General features: G+C 43.0%; 1 protein-coding gene across 2 annotated transcripts in view; it reads left to right on the top strand.

Moving 5' to 3' along the window:
- PRAG1 (PEAK1 related, kinase-activating pseudokinase 1) overlaps nt 1–16,710 on the top strand; it is a 51,253-nt gene that overhangs the window by 14,634 nt on the left and 19,909 nt on the right. For both annotated transcript variants that reach the window (XM_045455573.1, XM_045455584.1), the window contains one exon: nt 15,761–15,918. In XM_045455573.1, the coding sequence (XP_045311529.1) occupies nt 15,761–15,918 (158 nt within the window). The remainder of the gene's footprint in view (nt 1–15,760; nt 15,919–16,710) is intronic.

Raw genomic sequence — 16,710 nt, 5'->3', positions numbered from 1 at the left:
TATTAATGCTTCAAGGTGGGCAAACACCATATAGGCACAATGCATCTTTTCATGGATTAATTTCCCTCTACTGATTATACATTTCAGTTTTGCAACTGGACTCATACTCTGCTGCCCTTTTTTTTTTTTTAAGCTGACCAGGTGTGTGGAACCAGCCCTCTCCTCTTTCCACAAAAATGTTCCTTTCAGGTAGTAATCACCTAAGGACTTTTTTCCCCAGCAGTGAGTCTCAAGAAATTCTAAGTGTGGCTTCACTTCTCTTAGGAATATATTTTTTATGCTTTCTGAGGTGGGTTGGAAAATACAAGTGTGGGGCATATGATCGAGCCCCCTTTGTCCATCAAGTGATCAGAGGGACTTTTTTGTAAATTTGCCTGCCTACTTTTTGGGTGTAGAACTCACCAGTTGGTGAGAAATGATCACGATTTGTGGTGCAAGTAATTTGTTGTTATTTTGAGATCGTTGGTCTGCTCACGAAAGGACTTCCTTTTATCAAGGTTGATAAACCAACTGCAAAGAATGCTCAGTGGCCCTTTCTGCAGCTGATAACTTTCAGAGTTTAAGATCAGGCTTCATCTTCTGTACTAGAATTGCTCATTCTTGCTTTATATTGACTTTGGGACACATCCCTAAAGATGCTGGCTGTTAAGGTGCTCATGCTGTTTCCATACAACTTTGTAAAGCTGCCTGCTTTGTGTAGCTGTTGTCTAATGCCTTGGATGGCTTATTCTCTGTGCTTCTCGAACAAGCTGACTCACAGACACAGCTGTTCTCCATGGGGGCGGGGGGCAGAAGGGGAACTTCCAGATTCTAGAGTGCTTTGAAAACTCCTTCCCTTTTTACTCATCTTACTCTCCAGTGTCCATCGCTGTCAGATGATCCGCTGACTTCCTTGTTTGCTGTTTTTCAGCCACTTCATGCCCATTTATGCATCTGCTATAAAAACTTATCTGAAGTCTACAACCTAGGAGGTTAATTGGCATTGTTTGTTACCATGTATGTTCCTGGGTTGCAGAAAGCCCTTCAGAATGGGTCTTGCTCTTCAGGGAGCTCCAAATGGCAGTCAAAATGAATGAGAACATACAGCTACCTTGGATAAATGCAAGAACAGTTGGGATAAATTGACATATCAGTAAGTAAAAGGACCTTGAAGATCAGGAAAAAAGGGAGGAAGTCTTTGGAATGTTAAAACGAGTCACAGTGGGGATGCACTTAAAGATAATTCTTATTAATATGTGCAGATCAAAAGGAAGGTTTTACTAAGGAATGTTTTTGAACCATGAGGGCCATTAGGTTGCATCCTCCACACCAGTTCCAATCAATTGGAGTAGCAGCCTGGGAGCTCCACGTTGAAAACAGGGTGACCTGCGGGAAGGCTCCCCTTGATCAGTTAGTACTGTCTGCAGGTGATGCCAGTGGGGGTGTAGATGCCTGTGCTGGATATTTATCAATCCAGGTTTGGAATCTAAGATTGAGAATCTAAAATCTACAATGTAAAATCACTGGTGGTCAGTAACTACTCCCTACACTAATTTAAGAGTTCCATACCTGGGAGACGATCTGTGTTCTGTACAACCCAAGCTGTCCTAAGCAGACTTTGGCAGACGGTGGTTGTCTCTTTGATTACAGCCTCAAAGTTCACACTGTTAGTGTCAAAATGTTTTGTAGTCTCTTGATGAGCGGTTATGAATATTCCATGAATGTTAACCTTTTTGGAGATCTGTATTTGAGTAAATAGGAGTTAGCATTATGTCTTTTACCCATTAAATAATGTGTGTTCACTTAGCCATACCCTCTTTTGTTTGTAGCAATGGTTTTCTTTTCTATGCCCTCAACAGGTGAGTGAGGGAGTAGGGGCAGGAAGTACGTCAAATCTTTTAGAGGGATAGTTTGAAAATGAAAATTTAGTGCTATAATATAAATTTAAATTTGGGAGATAAAAAACAAAACCATCGTTTTCATACCCATAGAACATATAATTTTCTGAGTGTTCTTGGCTGGTGATGAGTTAGATGATCTGTTTCATAGAGATGTTCAATGTGGGGACAGAGCATGTCTCTTGAGGAGGAAGTACAAGAAAACAAGAGAACTGGGACAAGAATATTCACTGATCCGTTACGTTTACTTGGTGACCTCCCATCAAATCTCTCAAAGTGTCTTTTGTATATTCACGTCCTCTCCAAAACCTGAAACAGAAATCGCCTCTACCGGTGAATCCTAAATCCAGCCCCTTGACCCTACTTCTTTTCTACTTTCAGTGCTGGTCCAAATTTCTTATAAAAGCAGAGAAACGTAATGAAAGAGACTCCTCACCGTTCAGAGTCTGAAGTTTTCTTGGTCTTGACAGTCGTTTAGTCACTAAATATTGAGGACTTGGTATAGGTGGACCTAATATGAATTATTGAGTCAAATTAAGTATACATTCCGCCCCTACAATCTTCATTCCTCAGTGTTAGGCCTCAGAGAAACGCATAGGTCAATAAGGGAACGTATATGATGAAGGTCATTACAACATCCTTCACAGTGGCAGGTGGTTGGTACAAGCCCACATATTCCTTTCTAGGAAAACAGAAGAGTAAAATGTCATGATTGTGAAATGAAATACTTAACAACAGTCAGAAGCTGTGGGCTGGGTGTATAATCAGAAACATGGATGAACCTTGAACTAGTATCGAGTGAAATAACAGAGAGGCAGAACAAGATCTGTAACACAATGTAATGAATATAAATTGAAAACATGTAAAGTAACCCCATATCTTTTTAAAACATAAATCCAAGGGTATATATCCAAGGAAACCCAGTGAATACCTGGAAGTGGGAAATTGGGAAAGTGGAGAATTAGTGTAGAGATGGGGATGAAGGGAAAAACTAAAATAACACAGATCAATGTGAAGGTGTTTCATTAATCGAAGCAGACGATGATCTCACCTCTCTACACTTGAAGTAAACAGGAACATAAGAAAGACTGAATCATGAGAGAGAGAGAGAGAGAGAGAGAGGACTTATTTGCCAGAGATAAGGATGGCAACAAAGAATATAAAGAAAAATGAATGTTTGGAGGAGCTTGTCATAGCTGCTTTGGAGAATGGGAGGTCAAGTGCAAGGATTCCCAGGAAGCCCCCAGAGCTAGCTGAAGGCAGGGAACGTGAATCAATTGTGGCCCCAGGCTGCACGGTTATGCGCTTTCCTGGAGAAGCAACCGACTGGTGCAGGAGTGAAGATGGCGGATGATTGTCGTTACCTAGTGTGATGTCCTGATTTGTAATAAGAAATAAATCTTTGGTCTTCGTTCCTGTTTCTAGTACAGAGCTCCTAAAACTCGCCCGACTCCGCGAGTTTCCTAGGAGCCATAAAGGTGTGTTTTATTATGTTAATGAGGTGACTTTTGGACCCACCTAAGGATGGGGGCTGGTTGCCAGGAAATCAGCCGGGTGATTACAGGGTTAGAACTTTCAGTCCCACCCCCTAGCCCCTGGGGAGGCGTGAGGGGCTGGAGGTTGACTCCGTCTTCTGTGGCCAGTGATTTGATCCACCGTGCCAATGTAACGAGGCTTCCATTAGACCCCGAAAGGATGGCGTTTGGAGAGTTACAAGGTTGGTGAACCTGTGGAGATGTGGGCAGAGCAGTGCACCGGCAGAGGTCACGGAGGCTCCGCGCCCGTTCTCGATACCTTATCCTATGCGTCTCTTCTGTCTGGCTGCTCCCGGGTTACCTTCTGTTAGTGAAATGTTCCTCTGAGTTCTGTGAGCTGCTCTAGCAAATGAATCGGACCCACGGAAGAGATTGTTGGAACCTCCGATCTACAGTCTGTTGGTCAGGAGCACAGGTGGCGTCATGAACCTGTGATTTTCCTGGGCGGTTTAGCGGGGCTGAGCCCTTAACCTGCATAATCTGATGCTGTCTCCGGGTTAGCTCGTGTCAGAATTGAGTTGAATGGTAGGACACCCACCTGGTAAGAATCAGTAGGGTAGGGAAACCCTACCACCATGGTGGAATTGGGTGACCACAACCCTTACTTAGGTTGGAGAGGTGCCAGCCAGGACGGAGGCCAGGGTGATGGAGCTGTTGAGAAGCAGCTAACGGGGCTGAAGAAGTGACCTGGGAGTGGGAAAGGAACCTCATCCTTTTTGGGCAACAGACTGGGCTGGAGTGGGGCGTGGAGAAGCAGATCATGTAGGGGCCTTGTTGCAAATAGTCTGACTCTCCCAAGCCAGCAGGGTAGGACCAAAGTCTAATTTAAATACACACAGAGGTCTTAAGCCAATAGTTGGGCTCAGAAACTGGGTCGACCAAGTGGATCTGGAGCATTTGCTGAGTCAAGAGAAAGAGGGAAAGAATTCTGAAAGTGTGGTTGCCAAAACCAGTCATCTACAAACAGGAAGATTCTGGTCAGGCACAGATCATATTGGTGGCTGGATTCCAACAGGAATAGGTCAGGAGTAGAAAAGTAATTCCCAAGTGGGTGAGTAAGAATTCGCTACTACTATGGTTTAGGTTTACTCAACCACCAGAGTCCGCCAGTGGGGGTGGAGAGGGGCTGTGAACAGGGAAGGAATCCTGGGAGGTTCTGTTTTGCAGGTGGGAGGCAGGCTAATGTAACAAAAGAGGTTCTTGCATTGCTAAATTTGTGTATAATGGAGCTCAGCAACCTGGTCAGATGTGGGCTTTGTCAGCCCCTGAGCCTGGGGCTACACTACAAATTACCAAGGTCTTGAATACGGACCTTCAAACTGAGGTCTGGTTGATAGAAAGAGAAGTTCTTCCTACTTACTTTAGAATAATGCATGCCTTCGGAGACTCATCCTGATGGAACCACAACGAAAGTAGAGGTAACGAGAGAGTGACATCCGCAACCCATCGCTGTTTTCCGCATCTCTCCAGTTAGAACCCCCCAGTTTACTGGAGACGGCGGAGTCTCCCTGTGTGTCTGTCTCTGTCTGTCTCCCCATCCCATCCATTCATCTTTCTGTATAAGTAACACCCTCTGTGTATCTGGTGCTGTTTTTACCACTTAGTAAGTATTAACTCATTGACACTTCCTAACAGCCCCATGAGATAAGTATTATTGTTACCCCCTTTAGGATGGATGGGATAGATGAGAGGCTGAAGCACAGAGAGATCAGATGCCCTTGCCAAGGCACCCAGCCCGGAAGCAGTGGAGCCGGGATCCAAACCGGGCAGCAGAGCCCGTGTATTCACGGTCTTAACCACCACATCGGAGGCCTTCCTAGGTGACTCTGAAACCCATCTGGGAAGTTATGCAAATGCCTGCGTGGCTGCTCTTCCCAATGGCTCCTGAGGGTCCTCCCACGCTGCGCTGGCCTGTAGGTGGGGCGGGCAGCAGGCGGTGCCCCTCTGTGGATTGCAGCTGCTTGGTGGTCCACTCGTTACTCATCTTTTCATCTCTTCCTTTCTGCCCCTGTGTGAACGGATGAAAGACCGTCCTCCTTGACTTTCCAGGCCGGGATGTGAGGCCTCTGTTCTTAGATGATCATATTGGAGATGAAAGCATAGCGCTGGTGACGGGGTCTCTCCTAGCCTGCCCCTTAGCGGCTCCTCGTCTGCCCTTAGCCTCAGCTTCCCACGCCAGGTACCTCCAAACCTCTGCCTTCTTCACTCCTTCACCTGGCAGCCCAGAGCTTCTCTAGGAAAGTACACAAAAATTACCCCGCAGACGGGGGCTGCAGATTAAGGAATTTTTTTTTCCCTGAGACCTGAAAGGTCATCTTTTAAAAATATTTGTATCTCTCAATGCCAAAGTATGTCTGCATATAGTCAGGGCAAATGCCTGCAAATTTCCGTTTGACCAATTTAAGCATTTTTATCCTTCCCTAAAACCAACTACTGACCTAAATGTGTGTGTTCCTGTGTGTGTGTATACGTCCCTATCTTTAAAAATAAATATGGCTTTATTCCTATCTTTAAATGGTTTTCCACTGAACCAAAGGGTGTTTCAGCTTGTGGACTGTGGAAGTCACTAGTGCATTAACTGTAGATGCAAATGAACAGGCCTGCACCATGGGGAACATTGAGGTCACCTGACCGAAAATGAAACTTATTTCCTATCTTTATACACGCTAATAAATCTGTGGGGAAACGTGCCCCCAGAGGAGACTGGACTTATTAGCCCTTGCAGGTGGCTCATAGATACTTGGAAAATAACCCCCTTCACATCTTCATCAAAGAGAATCAATGATAAAAACAATACAAACTTTCTGGCATAGTTATCTGCCTTTCTCATCCCATCTCTTGGAGAAAAAATTGTTTTTAACCACAAGATTTGTAAAAATACAGGATATTTGGGGACTGTTGTATTTTGTAAATATGAGAAAGTTTCAGCTGTCGAATCCAGCTTTATGGAGGGGTTCTCGCACAGTGTTCCTGCCTTTTGCAAGTTTTGCTGGACAAGTGTAATTCTTTTCTAAAAGGAAACTTTTTTCCTACCAGATGCTACCGAGTTACTGAAACAGAGGCAGATAAAATTAATCAAGAACTATTTAATAATTCCTCTGGGTTCCAGTATATTCTGACTATGATACAACTCCTCAAACAGTTTATAATTTGGGTGTGGTAACAAGCCCATTTCACATGAAACAATTAGAATAATCTAACCAGGATTATAACCTAATGCCCAGTGATGTGAATCAGATTCAGTTGGGTGTGAGGTCCAGCAGAAGCAGAAGAGCCAGAAAAGACTGCAGTGGTTTGGGAGGGATTTGTAGGTAAGTGATAACTGATGCTGGGTCTTGAGGAATGTAAAGGTTTGAAAGGGAGAGACAGTGGTTTCCCCAGAGCCAGGGTGGGGAGGGGACAGTTAATGTAGAGTGCTTTGGGGACAATGGGAGACTAGCCCAATCAGAGCAAAGGATTTAGGAGGGAAAGTAGTAGTATATTAATCAAAATGGTAATTCTTTTTTCAAACAAGGAGTCCAGTCAGATGTTCTAATATATAAACAGTGTGTGTGTATGTGTGTGTGTGTGGGGGGGGGGGGTGGGTGGGTGGGGAGGAATATTTGAAATTGAGATTGGCAAAGAATATCTGGGGTGTGTGTTTCAGTTACCACAGAGGACCCGAGATCTAATGGGGTGTCCCGGGTTACTAATACTTACAAGAGCTCTGTGGAGGGCTCATCAGGGTCAGCCATCATTATGGGAGCAGTATTTTAGAAAGATTTTGAGTCAGGATGCTCAACCCCAAGGCTGCAGATCTATTCTGAAGGTTTGGATTGAACCCCCTATATACTGTCTTAGAGGAGCTTGGTAAATATCTCCCGGTTGTAGGTTTGTTGAAGCAGGGATGGCATCACCTCTACTCACTGTTGTATCTCTAACACCTAACACAGTGCTCGCCATGAGTAGGCAGTCAAAATTTATTTCTTGAAAACCTTGGGAATGGTATTCAGGATAGACAGGACAGGGGGCACACTGCGGATGATACAGATATAAGAGAAGTAAAATAAGGTGCTCTTATTTACTGAGCAAACCCAGTGTTTCAGCTTGAATCATTCAATGATTTTGACCTTAGGATGTGGCTAAATAGTAGAGAATAAGTGGGGTAAAGCTTGCCGTGTTTCAGAGTGCATTTGAATTGCCTCAAACTTGGAGCCCAACAAGACAATTGGAGATTGAAAGCCTCAGGTCAGAGGCAGCGCCGTCCCCACTTTCCTGTGCTTTAGCAGGAAGTGCATTTTATAGAAAAGTCAGAGAGGAACTGAGGGGAAAGGAGAGCTCTGAGCGGTGAATTCACAGCAGGCTGACGAGGCGTTCCGCCACCCGCTGCCGAAGCTGGCCCTCCTCCTCAGGGCTACTCCATGGGACCCCGCAGTCACTGGCCCAGCCTGTCCCCGGGCTCTGGGAGGCCATGCCGATGAGGACGGCACCACAGGCCAGAGTCTAGGATGGTAAGAGGTTCTCATTCTTTTATCTGGGCATGACTTGACTTATTTGCATCTAAAACTCGTCTGTTTTCACTTCTTCTTGGCAATTTAAAAAAAATTGTGTATCGAATCTTCTACCCTGTTCGTGCTTTCAGAGCTAGCTCACGGGTCTTCCCCGAGTCATCACCAGACTTAGCAGTGAATGTGACCCATCCGAGGACTTGGTGCTTGTGTACCAGGGTCTGGAGACCCGGTCTAAAACTGCACGCTGGTGTTACTTGGGTTTTCCCAGCTCCTGCCCCAGAGGCAGAGAACTCTTCCCCCAAATGCAGGTGAACTGAACACAAGTGAGGGCAGTGACAGCGAGCCTTTGCCGCAGTCACACTTTGAACTGTGCTGTCCTATGAGGAGCCTAGCAGCCATGCAGAGTTGGGGACGCAGTCTCTACTACGTTGTAAAGGGCCCAGCATCCGTTAAGGATTTCGGACGTCCTAAAAGCTCGGGGGTATTTTTAGATGAGACTGGTTCCTATGAATGAGGAAGTCTGGCAGATGGCTCTTCCGCCCGGATGATTTTTTTTTTCCAGCTTTCTACCAATACGGTACGGAGAAAACCCTGGCAGGGCTGGATTCTCTGAGGACAATGGGGGGAAAAGCCATTCTAAAAACACCGGGCAGCAGCTGCAGGGCTCGTTCTCTAAGGACACTGTGCCACTGGCCGTGTATTTCATCCGACTCTCCTGTGACTGTGTCTAATCAACGGGAGGCAGGAAAGGAAGTCTGAGCAAGAACAAATCGTTTATCACACTGCGCGAGCAAAGACATCTGTGCGGACTGCGCTCACCCTGCAGCTGATAAGAATGTTATTTACCACCCAGAGAGGAAAGACTGGAGTGTGTGGTTTCGGCCCGTTGAAGCCACTTCCTTAAATCACATGACATCAGATTTCATCTTATAGGTGGTTTGCACCCGTTTTCTGAAAGACAAACTATCATTAGTGAGGGGAAAGTGACTTTAAAAACAATCAGTAGAGTCTTGCTGTGCGTTGTTGACTGTGGTCATTTGGACTTATGTCTGATAGACCAATCCAGTAGGGCTCAGAATAGTCACCTTCAGAATATTAAGCCTTTTCCAGGGATCCTTGAGAAATCTGTTGCATACATAGGACACACAGAAACAACTTGATTGCCAGTCTCTGCTTTGATGGCAAGCCTCCCTTTCATTTTGAAATCTGATGTAGTTTTGCTTATTCCCTCACTGAAGTGGCAATTCTTTTAAGAAGGCAGATGACACAGGCTTCCAGGATGTTTTGATGCAATTCATAGAAATGAGTCATCAGTCCCAAGATTTCACTAGTAAGAGAAAGGGTTACCCCTTTCCTTCCCCATTTACACCAGAGCATTTCAAATGCCTACTGAGTTTTTGTGACCTGGAGGGAGCCTATGCTTCTTAAGCCTTTTTAGTAGAGAAACAGTAGTAATATTCCCAGAAGCCATTCCCAGAAACCTGAAAATTCCACTTGTGCTTAGATATTTAGATTTACCGAGGTCTACTTTTGGAAGCTCCCCACTTCTGTGTACACACACACACACACACACACACACACGCACGCACATGCAACACACACACGTGCACACTGCAGAAGGTTTACCCTGCAACCAAAGAATAATCTTATTTCGTCTGCCTTCACTTGGTGAGTTCAAGACTGTGACTTCCCCCTCACTGTGAGTAGATTTGGAAGTATTAGTTTCTGAAGTCTCAGAAGAATGGTTCGGTCTGAGAAGTAACTTTTTCCACCTGTAAGGCTATTCTGGGGTACAACTAACCTTCACTGAATCTGCCTGTCCCGCTGTGGGGCCTGCTGGGTCATCCTTCCTGTTCCTTGCCTTTTCAGACAGTCAGCAACAGGTGAACAAGAAAACTGACCTGGGCTCATGCAGGTCCTAGGGACTTCCTTTCCTCCTAGAAATGCTCATTTTCAATTTATCGAATATTTCAAGCACACAGTGAAGTTCAAACAAGAACTTTCCTATGTGTCCTCCAAAGATTTTTCAAGCATTATTAACATTTTGCCATTTTAGAAAAATAAAACATCACAGGCACAGCGGAGGATCACTTTGTATCCACTTTTTGTTTCAGTCTCCCGTTGTTACCCAGAGTGTTCACTTTCTTGAACTTAAGGAGTATTACTCTACATTTTACTCTCTACATATGATTAAAAAAAATTATAGCATCATTATGTACTTTTAAAATGTATTTAAATGGCATCATGTTGTACCCGAGGCCTTTTGCAAGCTACTTTTTTTTTTTGTTTTTTGCAGAAATTTCTTTCATTGAAGCATAATTGACATACAATATTACATTAGTTTTAGGTTTATAAACATAGCGATTCAACAATTACGTACATTATGAAATGCTCACCATGTGTAGTTACCGTCTGTCACCATACAAAGTTATTACAATATGATCAACCATATTCCCTATGCTGTACTTTTCATCCCTGTGACGTATTTATTTTATAACTGGAAGTTTGAACCTCTTGATCCCCTTCACCTCTTTCAACCGTCCACCCCCCCCCCCCCCCCTCACCACTTCCTTCCCTTCTGGCAATCACTTTTTTTGTTCTCTGCATTTATGAGTCTGTTTCTTTTGTTTGTTTGTTTCCTTTGCTTTTTAGATCCCACATATAAGTGGACTCATATGGTATTTGTCTTTCTCTAATTTCACTTAGCATGATACCCCCCTAGGTACATCCATGTTGTTACAGAAGGCAAGTTATCATTCTTTTTTATGACAGAGTAATATTCTATGGTGTGTATATACACCTGTTCCTTATTCCTTTATCTGCTCATCTATCAGTAGACACTTGGATTGCTTCCATATGTTGGCTATTGTAAATATGCTGCAGTAAACATAGGGGTGCTTGTATCTTTTCAAATTAGTATTCTTTTTTTAGGTAAATACCCAGAAATTGCTGGGTCATATGGTTTTCCTATTTTTAATTTTTTGAGGAACCTCCATACTGGTTTCCACAGTGGCTACACCAGTTAGCATTCCTACCAACAGTGCAAGATGGTTCCTTTCTCTACACAGCCTTGCCGAGAGTTGTTATTTCTTGTCTTTTTGATGCTGGCCATTCTGACTGGTGTGAGATGACCATCTCATTGTGGTTTTGCTTTGCAGCAAGCTACTTTTAACATTAACATTTAAGGATCACTTCAATATCAGTACCTCAAAATCAAGTTCATTTATTTTTGAATGCTTTCTCATCTTCCATCTTAAGACTATACCACAATGTATCCATTCCTTTATTGATGGACACTGGACTGTTTATGATTCTGTTCTTGCTGTTAGGAACACCGAGGATAACCTTGTCCGTGTGTGAGAGTTTCTCTAGATCAGCAATGTACAGTACAGTAGCCAATAGCTTAAAAAGCAGCTAGTCTAAATTGCACTGTGCTGTAAGTGTAAAATGCACACCAGATTTTGAAGACTTAGACTGAAAAAAAAAAAGAGTAAACTATCTCATTAATGACTTTTATCCTCATTGCATATTAAGATGACAATATTTTTTACATATCTTGTTAAATAAATATATCGTTAAAATAATTTCACCTATAATTTGGCTACTGAAAAGTTTAAAATTATATATATGACTTGTGTTATAGTTTTATTGGACAAGACTGGTCTAGATCAGGAGTTAGGAATCTACCATCCATAGTGTGGTCATCTGTGTCTGTGAATAAAGTTGTATTGGAAAGCATGCCCATTTACTTACACGAAGTCTATGACTGCTTTCCTGCTTCAACAGCAGAGTTGAGTAGTTGTAACAGAGATCGTATGATCCATAAGCCTAAAATATCTACCATCTGGCCCTTTAAGGAAATGTTTGTTGACTCCTTTTCTAGAGCAATGGTTTTTAGCCTTTATCATGATCCAACAAGCACACACCTGAAACAAAAGTTTCACGAAACATTTCAAAAATCCTTACTATAACATGTTCATATTTTCTGGTCACGTAGCATATTTCGTTAAAATAAACTGCTGGTAAGGTGCCGTGACTCACTAAATTGACTTAACCATTCATTCACTACTAGTGATTTAAATAACATTGTTCAAAGATACATATCCAAAGTGTGTGTGTGTGTGTGTGTGTGTGTGTGTGTGTGTACACCAATCTATAGTCCCACACAGTGCGAGAAAGTTCCTATTTTCCCACATCCTTGACAAAACCTGATATTGCCAGACTGATGTGATAGATGTGAAATGGAATCTCATTTTATGTATTTATAATCTGATTACAGTTGATCATCTTTTCATATGTCAATTGATCTTTCATATTTTTTCTTTTGTGAATTACCTGTTCATACCCATTGCCCTTTTTTTAATAGCATCATTTGTCTGTTGATTTTTTTTAACATTCTGAATACCAATACTTTATTAGTTATATAGATTGCAAATGTGTGTACATTTGGGTACAAATGGGTACCAGTCCTAGGTTTGGCTTTTTTCTTTTTATGGTGTCTTTATTTTATCAGAGAGGATTTTTATGTTTTAATGTTTATTTTTATTTAATTATTTCTCTTGAGAGAGGGGGAGAGGGGCCGAGAGAGGGAGAGAGAATTGCAAGCAGCCTCCATGCTCAGCACAAAGCCCTATCTGGGGCTTGATCCCACAACTATGAGATTATGACCTGAGCCAAAATCAAGATTAGGACACTTACCCTACTGAGCCACCCAGGCTCCCCAGGAGCTGTACGTTTTTTTTTAAAATATTTAAAAAAAAAATTTTTTTTTAATGTTTATTTATTTTTGAGAGAGACAGAGAGAGAGCATGAGAGGCAGAGGGGCAGAGAGAGAAGGAGACACAGAATCTGAAGCAGGCTCCAGGCTCCGAGCTGTCACCACAGAGCCTGACGTGGGGCTTGAACTCACAAGTGCAAGATCTTGACCTGAGCCGAAGTCAGCGGCTTAACCAACTGAGCCACCCAGGAGCCCCAGGAGCTTTACATTTTAAAGAATCAAGTTGATCTATCTTTTCCTTTATGGTTTCTACTTTTTAAAAATTTTCATTTAACAGATCCTTCCTATCCCAAGGTCATAAACTTTTTCTTCTAACAGATTTTAAATCTTAGGTTTTGGCCCGTTACAAATAGCTAGTGTGTAAGTACCATAAACTGACATGTTTGTTCTTCAATCACTGATACAACACTACATTTGCACACAGCAAGTTCCTGTACATGGATCTGCTTCTTGGATCTCTGTCCTCAAAACATGATTGCAAGTTTATCAGAAACACATATGTACTGACCCACTTAGAGTGCAACCAGGTCTAGATAGTTTTACAGGCAAGTTTCAGTAATCTTTCAAGGAGCACATAATCCCTATCTTCTATAAACTACGCAAGGTGATTGAGAAAAAGAAACAGTTACCCAATTCATTTTATGATTCTAAGCTAACCTTTATACTTTTGTACTAGTTACGAACAGTATAGGAAAGAAAAATTATGAGCTAACCTCACATTTGAATGTAAGTGTAAAAATCCTAAGTGAAATATTTGTAAAAAGAATCCAGCAATGTGTACTAAAATAAGTTTATACAAAGTGTGCAAGCGTGGGTTCATTTAAGAAGAGCTGTTAATGTAAATCATCACATTAACAGAATAAAGGAGGAAACAGTTTGCCTTTTTTATACATGTAGAAAAAGCATTTGCTAAAATCTGATAACTGTAAATGATTTAGAATATAAAACTTTAGATAACTTGGAAGAGAAATACACTTCCTTAACCTCATAAAGAGCATCTTCCAGAACCTACAGCAAACGCACTTTGTTGAAGTATCCCTTGCACTGTTCTGGTATTGAGTTCCCTCTTTGATCTGGCACCCCAGCATTTTTCTTCCTCTCGGTGCTTTGCTATAAATAACTCTGTGTGTGTGTGTGTGTGTGTGTGTGTGTGTGTGTGTGTGTGTGTGTACTCACACATTTATGTATTTTTTAGTTTTATCTCTTTATATAAATTTCATTCAGTGTTTTTGTAAGTTTGTAGAATGGGGAGCTTTGCCAGCTCAGCAGCTCTGGTGCTGGAATTTCTCCCTTGGCAATTCTCTGGGCCTGAGAACCGAGGGACTCCAGAGGCCATTTTGGAGGGGAGCAGGGTAGTTGTGTTGCCGCCTACTTGGCTTCACTCTTAGACCGAGGAGTTGTCATTACTCACAACTTTGTATCTAGGCATCATCTGCAAAAGTCATTATTGAGATTTGATGAGAATAGAAATAATTTACAAAACTTTTCTATGATTTTATTTTGCCAGAGGGTAAAATAAAGACAATCTACTGGCACAGCACTTCCTAAAGACCTGATATTTCCCAGATCCCTACAGTGACATTAAAATGTAAGCAATATTATTAGTTGCAACCTTTGCCATCACTGTCACAACTACACTTGACAGGGGCGCCTGGGTGGCTCAGTTGGTTAAGCATCTGACTTCGGCCCAGGTCATGATCTCGTGGTTTGTGGGTTTGAGCCCCACGTCAGGCTCTGTGCTGACAGCTTGGAGCCTGGGGCCTGCTTCCGATTCTGGGTCTCCCTCTCTCTCTTCTCCTCCCCAGCTCATGCTCTGTCTCTCTGTCTCTCTGTATCTCAAAAATAAACACTAAAAAAAACCACAAAAGGAAAACAACCACACTTGACAGCTTTAAAAAGGTTTTTACTGTGGCTCTAAGAATTGGAGGTGCGGAGAAGGACATGTTCCTGGTGAGTATTTTCATGGTGGCTAACAGACTTTCTCTAAACTTTCTGGTAATAAGCAAGGGATCCCAGTGACTATGAAGACTAATTCAGGGCCTGGCGATGTTGAACACAAAGAACAATCGATAAATTCTTGACTGTAAGGTCATGTGCATGAAATAAGGCGGTTCTGATGCCAAATCAATACTGCATTGTATATTTCCTGCAGCAGATATTGAGATATAGATCTGCCGGAGTGGGAACAGGAATGTCATCAGGAAATACCAGTTCAGACAAATCTGGGTTACCACCTACAGGGAAAGAGCCGGATTGATTGTGGCCTGCCTCACTTTGTGGCGAAAATGTCAGGTCAGAGTGAATATTCATGTAGTCCTTGGAAAAGGGGGAAGGAGAAATCAATAAGGTACACTGCTCTATCTGATAATGGCAGTGTTTTCTCCGAGGCAAGTAATTTTTTTCTTGGACTTGGTGTTCCTGTCCCTGATTTGTTGGTCACTGTGTCTTTAGAGATGCAACAAAAGATTTCATAGAAAGCCTAAGGGCAGATTCTGTACTTCAGGAAGAAAGGTTATGTTAACATGTTTCTGAGGATCGCACTAGAGGTCTGGTTACATTGATATAAAGTTTTCCTTGATTCCAAGGAACAAACTAGACCCTTTGAAGCTATGTCAGGAGAGCACCAGGCAGAAAGAAATCCCACGTCGTTAATCCCAATTTGCAATTTGCTTATCCTGTGATCTTGCACAAACTATCCAATCTCAGTATATCTCCAGACATTGATTTGTGTGATCGTGTTCGGTTTTTTTCTCTGTAGAGATGTTATACACCGTACAGTAGGTGACATAAATGTTTTGGTAGACGGGGTCAAGAATACGATGGCAGTTCCTCCCAAATCATGATTTTGGCATTTGTCTCAATTTCATAGACTCACTCCTCCTAACTACACTGGAGAAATCTCCTACCATTCATGTGCGTAAAGTTCCAAAAGGGTCCGTGTTCTCCCTTCCCAGAATCATTTTTTCAAAGCTCGCTGGTATTATCAGGCTTCAGGAGCATAGTAGGCTCATGATCCATCGGCCTGGTTTTTGAATGGAAACCAAACTAATTGCTTTTACTGTGTGTTCTTGCCTCTTCCAGGCATCTTTTAAAGATGAACAAGAGTAGCTCTGATTTGGAAAAAGTGAGCCAGGGCTCCGCAGAGAGCCTCAGCCCTCCCTGCAGAGGCGTCCACGTCGGCTTCACCACGGGTTCCACGGACAGCCTGGCCTCGGACTCCAGGACCTGCAGTGATGGAGGTAACAGACTCGACCTTGCTGGGGAGGCTTAGATTCTCCCAAGTCTGGAAGGCTAGCCCTCAGCTTGCTGCCAGGATTTGGAATGGCTGAACTAGACCCACTGTCTCGGTCCTGTTTTCCCCACGAGGTAGACTCCACCGAGGAGCGGTGGGCATTAATTCTCTCTTGAATACAGGACAAGGTGCCTCGTCCCGTGCTGCCCTTTCTACTTACATACATTGCGTCCCTGTGGAACGAGGCAGAGGAAGCTCAAGGTGAAAGCATATTGAAAGACTCCTGATTCCTCGGGTGATAAGCCATTTATATATAGGTCTGTTCTCCATTTCTGTCCTCGGGATTGCTTCTCAGGGGATTAGGTACATGCCAACCACAAGTTTTCACCCTCTGTGCTTCTCTCTCTCTCTGTCCTTCTTTCTCCCCCTCCCGCAGCTCGTTTGCCCTTTTACGTGCATGATTGCACACACACATGCACACGCTTACTTGGACACAGCAGGTGCTTGCATAAATGTTTGTTGTATTAAAGCACGGAGGCTTCATTAGTCTACTGTCCATCCCACTCCCTGGATAAAGCTCTTAGGCGTAGTAATGTGGGTATGTCCTGATTGGGCATATTCCTCAGAAGGAAGTCTTGTGTTTCTGTAGTTGGGACAGGTAATAGTAAAACCTCTCATTATTTCGACATTGTGTGTGTGTGCGTGTGTGTGTGTGTGTGTCCTCTGCTGCATTTCTCTTAAACTCCCTTTAGCGTGTGACGTTTCGACATGTGCTAACACGACGGCCTTTCTCGCTCCT

Source organism: Leopardus geoffroyi, chromosome B1 (genome assembly GCF_018350155.1).
Source record: "Leopardus geoffroyi isolate Oge1 chromosome B1, O.geoffroyi_Oge1_pat1.0, whole genome shotgun sequence".
Classification (NCBI taxonomy): domain Eukaryota; kingdom Metazoa; phylum Chordata; class Mammalia; order Carnivora; family Felidae; genus Leopardus; species Leopardus geoffroyi.
The sequence above is the reverse complement of the archived record's forward strand: the minus strand, read 5'-3'. Positions and strand labels throughout refer to the sequence as shown.